We start from the raw sequence: 12670 nt of genomic DNA, 5'->3' as shown, positions 1-12670 counted from the left end.
TTTTAAACACTGATTAATAATTTATTTAGATTATTTATTAATAATTATTTAAATTAAAAAAAAAAATCATTTCCTATTTGGGACACTGTTTTCTCCAGACATTCTAAAATCCATTTCCCAGAGCCAAAAAAGGTCCTTATATTCTCTGTATCAATGACTTTAATATCTCGTTTGATTTATGGGCAATTGATGACTCAATTTTTTTTGTTATGATCTACTTGTTTACTTCAAGAGTATTTGTTTTGCATATTTATTATTTTATTCGAGGTAATTATATTATTTTGTAGCTATAGATGGCAATGAAATTAAGCTATGACGAAATCGATTACGATGTGTCATACCCAAAACAAAATAATAATAAATATTGTCTGGGTATTTTTAGATTCACCAATTTTTGCTGTTTTGGTAAAATTTATTTATTTATCTATTTATTTATTTTTGTAGGTGATATCAGTCAAGAAAAGATAATTTAAACGCTGGGTTAATATTACTCATTACTCATGACATTAGTTAATGGCTTTACTCTTTACAGGTGGAGAAATTAGGCATTTTGATAGCGGAGATGGAACAGCTGGTTACTGGTACTAGTTACTGGTCTGCTGGTTACTATGTTGGATACCGGTGTAGATAGGTGTAGGTATATGCTATATATTTGTATATCGGTGCGCAGGGTGTGGGTTTCGATGTATGTGAAGTAACTATTTTTGTGTGGGGATATAAGCCCAAATGTAATGACACTAAGGATGTGCCATTGACATTTGTAGGGCTAGGCGAATCAATATTTTACAATTTTTTTCGTCTACAGTTTTTAAATTAATTTTTTTTTGTTTTCATATTAAATTTCAATTTTTTTTTTTTTGATTTTGAGTCTTCTTAATTTTTTATTTTTCTACTTTTTAAATTATTTCCTTCTTCATTTTTTAGTTTAATTTTTTCTTTTTTTAATTTTGAATTTGAATTTTTTTTTTCTAATTTGAGTTAACTTTTTTAAAAATTGTGATCTTTTGAAATTTTTAAATACTTTTATTTTTTTTCCTTTTTATTAATAATTTTAATTTTGTCTTCCCAATTTTTTAAATCTTTTAGTTATTAAATTGTTGTCTTCTTAATCATTTATGAAATTTAATTGCTTATACATTATAATTAAAGAATAAATTATAAATCAGCCTGTAATATATACAATTATTTTTTTTTTCATGAATTTATTTAAATTATCATTTTTTTAACCAAATCCTTCAAGTTGCATTTATTGATTAATTTATTTCTAGTTTCAGGCCAATATTAATTATAATTTTTTAATTATTGTAAAGTAGTTTTATTAATTAAAAGTAATTAATATTTAAAAAAGATAAAGTTATTTTTTTTTTTTTTAACTAAAAAATTTCATAAAATTTATTTATAAATGAATAAAGAAATTAATTAATTATTTTGTCTATTTAAAATAAAGTGAATGTTTGATATTTTCATTATCATTTTAATTTTGTGTATGTAAATTTTTATCAATTGAATGATTTATCCATTCAAATACCTACAAAAATAATAATCTTAGTAATTAAGTCATATATTTATATATATTGAGTAATTTTTTATTCATCAATAAAATCATTTTTTAATTATGAAATTTAATTTTATTAATTTTTCAAATAAAGTCAATTTTAAAAATTTTTTTAACAAATTAATTATAATAAAAAAATGCTTCTAAAAATTAGCACAAATAATTTTTATTAATTTTCACATGTGAAATTTTTTAATAATTTAATTGCTATAAAATTCCAAAAAAATTTTTAATGTCTGACAACTTCAGTGTCATATAAAGTGTCCTTATGTGAGAATCTTGATACCATTTTTAATTCAAGAAAGAGAGATTTTACTTGTTTCTTACAAGTATTACTCGAATCGATTTTGAAATGTATGATTCATGACTTGTTATTATTATTCGTCTTGTTTTTACTTTTTTCTCAAGAACAGACATAAACAAACGACCCCTGGCGAACGTTTATTCAATTAAATATGCTTCGTGAATTTTCGTTTATTTCCGTCAGTGTAAAAGAAATATCTGAATCTAACAGCACAAAATTTTACAGGTTATAAATAAAAAAATATTACCACGTGTGTTTGTGATATAATTTGCACTCAATACAATTTCTATTTAATAAAAAAAATAAGTAATCAATAATTTGCAAAATGGATATAGATAATGACAATGAAGTTAATACAGAAGAATCAAACGAGGATAAGATAAAAAGTTTTCATGAATTTGGTCTTGATGATAGAATATTGAAGGTATGACTTTTTTTTTTACTTTAACCTTTATTATTTATGCAATTAAACATTTATTTTCCTTCTGGTCAAGTTCAAAGAATTTACTTTAAGAATTTTTCGTCTTGATTCCTTTATTTCTTCATTAACTTTGTTTTTTATGAAAATTAACTTAGCAGATAGTTGATAATTTTAACAATTTTTGTAACAAATGAATTATGGCACAAAAAATTGACATCTAGAAATTTTAAAAAACTACAAATGCGATTTTTTAAAAATAATTTTTTAGAGCAAATTTATTCGTTAAAAAAAAATTAAAAAATTGTCAAGTGACAGCTAACTTAAATGTCATTCTTTTTTTTAATTTCTTAAATTATTACCAACAACTCAATCAAATTTTCTATTACTTCTCTCAAAAAAATTATCCCCCATAAATAATCCAACAAATGATTTTCCAGGCAATCGCAAAATTAGGTTGGCTTGAACCTACAGCAATTCAAGAATCAACAATTCCTCTTATGCTGGAAGGCAAGGACGTCTTGATCCGGGCACGTACTGGTTCCGGAAAAACTGCCGCCTTCATCATACCTTTGGTACAAAAAATCCTGACCAGCAAGCCTCATCAAACTCACCAGCAAACAAAAGGCTTAATCCTGGCACCGTCCAAAGAACTCTGTAAGCAAATCCACCAGGTTTTAATCTCCCTCACAATAAAATGTTCCCGAGAAATCCGTTGCATCGACATTTCTCCCCAACAAGAACTCTCCACCCAAAAGCCCTTGTTAGCCGAGAACCCGGACATCGTAATAGGAACTCCAGGGCGCGTTTGCCAGCACCTAAAAGCCGGGAACCTCAATCTCAAAACTTGCCTCGACACAGTGATAATCGACGAGGCCGATCTGATATTCTCCTTCGGCTACGAGGAAGAAATAAAAAGCATCTTAAAATATTTACCAACTGTCTACCAAGCAGCCCTGGCTTCAGCGACGCTTTCCGAGGAAGTAGTCTCTCTTAAAAAATTAGTTCTTCACAATCCAGCGATTCTCAAACTCGAGGAGCCTCCATTAGCGCCACCTTCGCAACTTGCGCACTATACGCTTTCCGCGGAAGAAAACGACAAGGCAGCCATTTTGTACTCACTATTAAAGCTACGTTTAATTCGCGGTAAAAGTATCATTTTTGTCAACACAGTCGACCGCTGCTACAAATTAAAATTATTTTTAGAACAATTCGGTATCCCGACATGTGTTTTGAACTCGGAATTACCCGCGACGTCGCGTTGTCGTGCAGTAATGCAATTCAACGCCGGGACCTATGACATTATAATCGCTTCTGATGAGAAAGCTCTTGAGGAGCCTCATGTAGTAAAAAGTAAAAATAACAGCAAGCAGCAGAAGAGTAAAAGACGTAAAGACAAAGAATCTGGAGTCGCTCGTGGTATAGATTTCCAGTTTGTTGCCAATGTGATAAACTTTGACTTTCCCCAGGACGTAAACTCGTACGTACATCGCGCTGGAAGAACTGCACGAGGAAAAAACCAGGGAACTGCGCTGAGCTTCGTGGCGATCAGAGAAAGAGAACTGATGCAAGAGGTCGAGAACCAGCTGAAAGACACTTACGGCAGGGAAAATTTGTTCAAGACTTACCAGTTTAAGCTTGAGGAGGTTGAAGGTTTCAGGTACCGGGCTAGAGACGCCTGGAAAGCGGTCACCCGGATCGCGGTCAGGGAAGCCAGACTTAAAGAAATAAAGCAGGAGGTTTTGAGTTGCGATAAGCTCAAGAGCTTCTTTGAGGACAATCCTAGGGATTTGCAGACCCTCAGGCAGGATAAAGCACTACATACAGTTAAGTTACAAGCGCATTTGAAGGACGTGCCGGAGTACATCATCCCCAAGTCTCTGAAGAGGCTTATCGGTGGTGGAAAGAGGAAGAGAAAATTTGACAGGAATGTTGCCAGTGATTCTGCGACTCCTGCTAAGTCTAAGTACCAAGCTAGGGCGTCAAATCCTTTGATTAGTTTAAGTATTCCTAAAAAAAAATAAATCAATTGTAGATTTTTATTTAATGATTTTTTTTTTATTTTTAATTTGTAAAAGTCAATTATTTTTTGTGGTACTGTAAAAATAAATGTTGATGAATTAACTGTTTGATTTGTTATGAGTTCTTGGTGAGCTTTTTAGGCTTGAACTTCTGGCGAATCAAGTCGTTAAGGCCCTCGCGGTTGCGCGCAAGTTCGATGGCGTAGAACTGGATCCGCGTTGCAAGAATACTGTTCTGTTCGCTGTACTCGTCGGTGCAATCAGCTCGGAGGAGAGTCCCCATGCTGTAGTCCTCGATTATGTCTTTGAACTGCTCGCAGAACGGTCGCCATTTGTTTTTTCCCTCAGGCGATTTCATTTCATCTTCGTTTAATTTTGCGATCGATAAGTTGGGGAAAACTTCGCGGAAAGACTTATAAATCAGGTCGTCGTGCGGCGTCAACTTTAAGTGCTTTGGGTCCACGGAGCACAGGATCTAGAATTAAATAATTGATTGTTAGTTGAGGAAAATAAAAATTTATTAATTAATATTTTGAGATGGATTTTATCATTGAGATTTTTCTGTATCGTTAGTTTAATTTTATTTAATGTAATATGTCCTAAATATTTTTTTTATATTGTAAAAAATAGACAAGGTAAATATTTTTTATTTTGATGAATTTTATGGATTGATTTAAAATGTTTGTTTTATTTTTTAAATAAATCAAAAATTCTAAAATCGCCTTACTAAATTTTTTGTAATTTTTTTTTCTGCTAATAATTACGAAATAAAAAAACAAATTAAGTCTACTTGTAATTTTTTAAGCAAAATTTTATATTATGTTACTAATTATCTTTTTGAAAATTTAATAATTAATGGTATTAAAATTAGCAGACATTAAATAATTTTCTTAAGCAAATAAATTATTAAAAAAGAAAAAATTCTGAAAATTCCACTTGTAAATGTTTAAAAAAAATTACTGATACAATTTTTTTTTAACATTTTTTTAATAATAATTTATTTGATATAAAAATCCAAAAAAATGACATGTCTGCTAATTTCAGCTTCATAATTAAACTGAAGATTAATTTGAAGTTTAAATGTCACATGAATTTACAAAAATATTCAAATAATTAAAAAAAATACTTAAATCAACAAAAAATTAACAATTTTTTATTGTTGATTAATTTAATTAGAATTAAAAAAAAAATTGCATTTAGATCATCAGCTGTTAGCTAATTTAATAATCATTAAAATTCTTGAATCCTGTTACTTTCAGTTTTATACTTTCATTCTCATCAACTTTCTCGCCATAAAACTTCCACTAAATTAACAACTCCAAATCCGAAAAAAACTCCTTTGAATTGACTGTTCTGAGCAATAAAAAAAAACCAGTTAGCTTAAAAATTAAATCTGCGCGCGCATTTCTGTAAAAAAAAAATAAATAAACTTGTCATAAAAAACCATAATAAAATAACGATAAATAAAATAAAAGTTATTAACAAAAAACCGTAACAGCTCAATAAATAATTTAAAATATTAGTATCATAAAATTCCGTCAAACTGAAGTGAAATGTTTAATTAGTTAACCTAAAAAAATTCACTAGTCACTAATCACTGTACATAGCACAACAATAACACTTGAAAATAAATAATAAATATAATTTTTTACACCAATATAAAATTGAGAAAAAATAATAAATAAATTATAATAGTTAAGTATAATAATAAAAAACAATTAATCAATATAATATTAAAAAATGATTAAAAATATTCTAGTTAACTTTATTGACGTAGACTTCACGTTATGGCTATCATGGGTGCTGATGCCGCTACTGATAACATTTTTACTGCCAATAATTATTTTACTGCTGTTGTACATGACTGCGGCTATTTTTTACATTTACAAGCTGCACCGCGGAAGACTGCAGGAGGCATACGGGCGAGACTGGAAATCCGCGGCCCGCAGTGTCGTCGCAGCAATATGGGATGTCCATGGGTACATCTACTACGGGTACGAAGTAGTCGGGATGGAAAATATTCCAAAAGACGAGCCAGTGTTGTTCGTTTATTATCACGGAGCAGTTCCAATCGACTTGTACTACCTGATAGCAAAAATGGTCCTGCTGAGGTCTAAAATAATCCACACGGTAGCTGACAATTTTCTATTCAAAGTTCCAGGCTTCGCTATAATCTGCGACGTGATGAAGCTGATATCAGGAACAGTCCAGACCTGCTCACAGATCCTCCAGGAGGGAAACATGCTGGCAATCGCACCAGGCGGCGTCTATGAAGCCCAATTTGGAGACTCTTATTACAAGCTGATGTGGAAGAACCGGATGGGCTTCGCAAAAGTTGCCGTCGAGTCTAAAGTTAAAGTCATTCCTTTCTTCACGAGGAATCTCAGAGAGGCCTTCCGGACTGTCAGCTGGGGCAGGAGACTCTGGCTGAGGATCTACGCGCTCACCAGGTTTCCTTTCGCTCCGATCTACGGCGGATTCCCGGTTAAACTTGTCACCTATATCGGAACGCCCATTGACTATCAAGAAGGCTTGAGTCCGGATCAAATCAAGATCAAGGTCGCCGAGGCTTTGGAAGAGTTAATCAACCAGCATCAGAGTGTTCCGGGGAGTATCACAAGAGCGCTGCTTGAGCGCGTTTATAATCCCACGAGACACAAAAAAGATTAGATATTTTTTGGCTGTAGTTATTTATGTTGGATTTTTGTTATTCAGACGGGGAAGGTGTTAGGGATTTAATTTAGTTAAGTTTTATTTAATCGGGTTAAGGTGGAAGAATTAGGGTGGAGTGCAATTGATAACTAGACGTTAGCAGTCATTCAGAATTTTTTGTTTGTGGTAAAAAATAATGGATTTAATTTAATAGAATTTTTTTATTGGAAAAAAATTAAAAAATCAATCAATTTTTTTTTCAAATAAAAAAATTTTATTTTTTAATAATATTGATACATTTAGTGAATTAAAATGCTCTATTATTTTTTGAAACAATTAAAATTTGTTAATTTAAAAAATTTTTTTTTTTATTTTAATTTTTTTTTTTTTCATTTCGGAGTATTTGATTTAATTTTTAATAACAAAGAATTTTATAAAAAAATAGCTAGTAGAGGTTAATTTTTGGCTTATCTTTTGATATGATTTTTATAAGAATAAATTGAAAAGTGATGAAAGGATTAAAATTTTACTTCAACATTATGATTAAAATTCAGCAGATATTTAAAAATTTTTTAAATAAATTTAGCTGAAGAAAATCCAAAAATTTGTCAGTTATAAACTAATTTAAGTATCATTATAAAACATTATTAATTTAAAAACTTTGGTAGTTTTTTACTGTAATATATAAATTAGTTTAATGAAATGTTTCTTTCTAAATTTTGAATGATCTGATAAAAGAATTTTTATACTTAGTTTTGAAGTATTTTATTTAAATTAAAAATACTTTTAAAATGTGTAGTAATTAAATTTCTAAACTATAAGTCTGGTGTAGACAAGCTGGAGCGCAATAAGTATTAAAACACATCTAGATCTTAATTTTAATATTAAAAAAAATCTTATAGTTTATTTTTACTACGTCAGTTGTTTGCACTAGGATAGTAAACACTAATAAAAAAGAAAATTTATTTTTATAATTTTTATAATTTTCCGTAAAAAAAAGCTGAAAAAAGACAACTGGTTAAATTTAGATTTAAGCAGTTAATTATCACTCCACCCTTTGTATCGAGCTCTCTAGTTACTAGTAATTAAAAAAAATATGAATCCAAGTGTCGTTTAATTAACGCACACATAGTGTAAAAAACTAAATTATTTTATAGTAATTACTAATATTAATTTAAACTAGAAAAAGTAAAATATTGTCCAATAATGTATATTGATGTAATTATTTGTTTTTTTTTTTTTTTTTTTAATAATAAACTTTATGTACTTACATTGAAATAAATTTCAGCGTGTTCGAATGCTTTCATTGCCCACATTGCCTCAACGGTGGCCTAAAATTAATTTAACAGATATTTGAATTATTTAAAAAATTTTTTTTAAAATTGACATGTAGAAATTTTATAAAATAAAAAATGCAATTTTTTAAAAATAATTTTTTAGAAAAAGTCCATTTGTTAAAAAAAATAAAAAAATAGTCAAGTGACTGCTGACTTTAATGTCATAATTAATCACTCATGATAAATGACTTTTTGTCAACATTGAAGTTAACGATTGATAATAAAATGAAACTAAAATTAGCCGACAGCAAAAAATTTTTATTTTTTTTTTTATTAATTGAATTAGCAATAAAAAAAATTTTTTTGTAATAATTTTATTAACAAAAAAAAATTTTGAAAAAGTTTAGATGTCAGCTAACTTAATTTTCATGATAATAAATAGTTAAATATTTAATAAATTACATCGTTTTCAAATTCTTCAGCTGGTCTTGACAATACGCCTGATCCCGCCATCAATTGATCTGCCGACTGAAAAATAATTATTCATTAGATTCCAATAATTGTAAATATTTTTTATTAATTACAGTATACATTTACAAGAATTAATTTAGCAGTTATTGATTAATTTTTATAAATTTTTAACAAATAAATTATGGTAAAAGTAAATGAGAAAAAAAAATGGACTTTTAGAAATTTTAAAAAATTGCAAATACAATTTTTTAAAAATAATTTTTTAGAAAAGATTTATTTGTTAAATAAAATTAAAAAATTATCAAGTGACTGCTAACTTTAATGTCATGTAAAAAATATAAATGTACAGTTTATTAATAAAAATTAAAATTTTTATAAAATTATCTTACCACATTTCCAATTCGAGCCATCGTTTAAATTTGCTCTCAATTATTAATTTTAATAAACAATCAAAATATTATTTATAAATATAAGCACATGGTTTGTGTACGAAGCAAGTAAATACGGTACATAACCTATTTATTTATATAGAGAAATTAGTTTTTTTAAATACAAACAAATAAAAAAGATGGCGCAGTGAAAACTTTAGAGAATGATGAAATATTGATAATTTTTGTTATAAAAAAAATTAAAAAACAAATAAGAGTAATATAAATTTGTGTAATATTTTTGTAAAGTTAAAAAATTAATACGGTTTAATTATTCGTTTAAAAATATAGAATTTACACAAATAGAAAAATAATTTTTTTAATTTGTTTTGAAAGATGGTGAAAGAAAAGGAAAATATTCACGAAAGTGCTTTATTATTAATTAAAAATATTAAATATGAGTAAGTATTTAAAAAAATTTATTATTTTGTAATTATTCGAATCTATGTTTGATGATAATAATTATTTTTAAAATTATTAATTATAAGTTGTTGTTTTTTTTTTTTTTTTTTTTTTTAATTAAGTGAGGTTACAATTTTAAGCAATATGGTTTTATTATTTCAGAAGAACCTAGTGAAATTTTTATTAATTTATTAACTATGTAAAATAAAAATATTAAAGTTTAAACAGCTTGAAATAATTATAAACAAATAAATAGAAGTTTTGTAGAATTTTATTTTTTAAAGTGACAAAGTTAGGTTATACGTACACTAAATAATAATAAATATTCTATTTATTTATCTTAAAATTATTTAAAGAAAAAACAACTGAAATAGATATTAAAAACGTTTTTAAAATTTTATAGCTATTAAATTATTAAAAAAAAATTTTATTAAAAAGTTTCACATGTAAAAATTAATAAAAATTACAAGTGAAAATTTTTAGAAGCATTTTTTTATTGTAATTAATTTGTTAAAAAAATTTTTAAAATTGACAGCTGACCGCTAACTTCAGTGTCATTTAAACTTTCATAATTTGAAAAAATTTTTCAACTTTAAAACTAATTGAAAATTTTTATTTACTTTTGATGAAAATAAACTTAGCAGATAGTTGATAATTTTAAGAATTTTTGTAACAAATAAATTATGACAAAAAAAATTGACATCTAGAAATTTTAAAAAACTACAAATGCAATTTTTTAAAAATAATTTTTTTGGAGCAAATTTATTTGTTAAAAAAAATAAAAATGTCAAGTGACAGCTAACTTTAATGTCATTTACTTTTGATATTTAAATTATTCAAAAAATAATTAATTTTTTTTTTTACAGAAAACTTACGGGTACATACAACATAGTAGTTGAAACAATAAAAACACTGAAAGAAATAATAAGTAATAAAGAATGGAGGACAGCGAAGGAGTTGATGGACTTGATCGTGTTGAATGGCAAGTACATAATCAACGCAGTGCCGCTGGAAGCATCTATAGGAAATATGATCCGGAGAATTCTTCAAATAATCCGAGAGGAGTACACTTCTGAAATAAAAAATAAACCTGAGGAATCTGACGGCCAGGAGTCGCTCCATAAAATTTTGACATCCGGAGACCGGGATATTGATTTTAACACTCCGGTACCTACGCTCAAGTCCGCGTTGATTGAGCATATCAATGAGTTTGAAGTCGAACTAGAGACTTGGTAATTTATTATCATTTATTTATTTATTTATTTATTTATTTATTTATTTATTTATTACAGTCCCAACAACCTATTGGCCAATAACAGGGTCACCTTATGGAGCAATGACATAAATTTATAGTTAAGAGTTTACATTATATGTTTTTTTATTTCAGCTGTGAGAATATAACAGAACAAGCATCGGAACATATTCATTCAAATGAAATAATAATGACCTTGGGTAAATCCAAAATAGTGGAAGAATTTTTCAAAAAGGCTGCTGAAACGCGTGTATTTGAAGTTATTGTTGCTGAAGGCGGTCCATTTTTAGGAGTAACTATCACTTATCAATTTTTATCTAATAAAAAAAAATAAATAAATAAATAAATTGATTGATTAATTAATAATTTTAATTTTGTTTAGGGCCACGAAATGGCAGCAAATTTATCAAAGCACAAGATAAAAACAACATTGATCTCTGACGTCTCAATTTTTGCGATGATGTCGCGCGTAAACAAAGTTATCATTGGCACAAACACCGTAATGGCTAATGGTGGATTGAAGGCAATTACTGGATCACGTACAGTAGCTCAAGCAGCTAAACATTACTCAGTACCGGTAATGGTATTGTTACCGCTTTATAAATTATCCCCGCGTTATCTCTGTTCTTACGAGCAAGATGGTTTTAATAAACACATCGCACCTATTCAAGGTGTAATTAACGGCAATAACGCACCGCTAATGGAAATAATTCAAGCACATAATCCTGTTTACGATTATGTACCTCCAGAACTTGTTAATTTATTTATTACGAATACGTAAGTAATTTTTATACAATCACAATTATCAAATTTTTTTTTTTAAATAAATTATTTTTTTTAGGGGCGGCAATGCACCATCGTATGTCTATCGTCTATTAACAGAACTCTATCACCCAGATGACTATGAATTATAATTGACTAAATGAATTTTATTCGAACTATTTATAAAAAATTTAATAAATTTTTATTGAATTAAAAAATTACTTTATTTTATTTACAATTTATAGTTTTATCTTCATTAATTTATAAATACTTGGTGAATTATTTAGATTTATACGTAAGGGTTCCAGTTGCTGCCGTCCTCGGGTAACAACGAATTGGTGACGAGTAAAATTATATCTATGACCCACCAGACACCGAGACCTCCGAGGGTCAGCAGTTTTCCCACTGCGGTGCCCGTTTGTCCGAGACAAAACCGGTCCATGCCTAAGAACCCCAAGAGGATGCTGTAAAGCAGAGTCAGGGTGAAGTAATGACCGCTGTATTTTACACAGGGTACTCCGTCACGCAGGAATTTTTTTGGACCGTAACATTCAATATCAGGCAAAACTGTACATGAGACATTTGTTTTTTCAACTTCTTCGTAACGGGTTCCTCCAAACTGAAATTTTTTATTTGTTAAAATTTTAAATCTAGGATTTTTTTACCAATAGTCGCTTTTTTATAATTTTTTTAAAAGAAAAAAAAATCTGATTCTTACTTTGACACAACCAAAACCAGCCTCTAATTTAGCTGTTTTATTTCCTTTGTGATCAAAAGGCTCTTCACATTCAATGAATTCAATAGGCCTACAAATAAAATTATTTTAATCAATGTTAGTTCGTCATAAAATTAATAATTAATAAAAATAAAAATATAACTTACAAGAAATGACATTTAACCAAAGGACCTTTTGGATAGTATTCTAATTGATCATAACTTTTGTTACCTTCAACGTTTATTATACTTAAAAAAATAAATAAAAACAATTTGATAATTGAATTATTAAAAATCAACTTCATTGCTTATAACATGTCAAATATTTATTAATTTTTTTTTTTTCGTAACAATAAAGCTCTGACACAAAACCAAACATTGGATTCACTGATACTGATGTGCTGACATCTGGAA

At 28.1% G+C, this 12670-nt stretch overlaps 5 protein-coding genes across 5 annotated transcripts; 3 read left to right on the top strand and 2 right to left on the bottom strand.

Moving 5' to 3' along the window:
* Positions 1-2046: 2046 nt before the first annotated feature.
* On the top strand, positions 2047-4401 carry Hlc (putative ATP-dependent RNA helicase DDX56). Its single transcript, XM_074238013.1, has 2 exons — positions 2047-2283; positions 2718-4401. The coding sequence occupies exons 1-2, from the start codon at positions 2185-2187 to the stop codon at positions 4299-4301; spliced, it is 1683 nt and encodes a 560-aa protein (XP_074094114.1). The 5' UTR covers positions 2047-2184; the 3' UTR covers positions 4302-4401.
* On the bottom strand, positions 4314-9228 carry LOC141524263 (protein PBDC1). Its single transcript, XM_074238016.1, has 4 exons — positions 9088-9228; positions 8690-8755; positions 8222-8281; positions 4314-4773 (listed from the first exon to the last, which is right to left on the bottom strand). Exons 1-4 carry the CDS (start codon positions 9106-9108, stop codon positions 4414-4416), a joined length of 507 nt encoding a protein of 168 aa, XP_074094117.1. The 5' UTR covers positions 9109-9228; the 3' UTR covers positions 4314-4413.
* LOC141524262 (DGAT1/2-independent enzyme synthesizing storage lipids) lies at positions 5351-7381 on the top strand. The gene has a single exon (XM_074238015.1). The coding sequence runs from the start codon at positions 6039-6041 to the stop codon at positions 6966-6968; it is 930 nt and encodes a 309-aa protein (XP_074094116.1). The 5' UTR covers positions 5351-6038; the 3' UTR covers positions 6969-7381.
* Positions 9229-9287: 59 nt separating the features above from the next.
* Eif2bbeta (eukaryotic translation initiation factor 2B subunit beta) lies at positions 9288-11769 on the top strand. The gene is made up of 5 exons (XM_074238009.1): positions 9288-9527; positions 10395-10760; positions 10916-11072; positions 11163-11557; positions 11622-11769. The coding sequence occupies exons 1-5, from the start codon at positions 9463-9465 to the stop codon at positions 11692-11694; spliced, it is 1056 nt and encodes a 351-aa protein (XP_074094110.1). The 5' UTR covers positions 9288-9462; the 3' UTR covers positions 11695-11769.
* Positions 11742-12664, bottom strand: Amrt (TM2 domain-containing protein 2 amaretto). The gene is made up of 3 exons (XM_074238010.1): positions 12425-12664; positions 12261-12348; positions 11742-12161 (listed from the first exon to the last, which is right to left on the bottom strand). The coding sequence occupies exons 1-3, from the start codon at positions 12559-12561 to the stop codon at positions 11832-11834; spliced, it is 555 nt and encodes a 184-aa protein (XP_074094111.1). The 5' UTR covers positions 12562-12664; the 3' UTR covers positions 11742-11831.
* Between the last annotated feature and the right edge of the window lie 6 nt (positions 12665-12670).

Source organism: Cotesia typhae, unplaced genomic scaffold (assembly GCF_013202065.1).
Source record: "Cotesia typhae breed Kobodo isofemale line unplaced genomic scaffold, CoteBio_Ctyphae contig_22, whole genome shotgun sequence".
Taxonomy (NCBI): domain Eukaryota; kingdom Metazoa; phylum Arthropoda; class Insecta; order Hymenoptera; family Braconidae; genus Cotesia; species Cotesia typhae.
The sequence above is the reverse complement of the archived record's forward strand: the minus strand, read 5'-3'. Positions and strand labels throughout refer to the sequence as shown.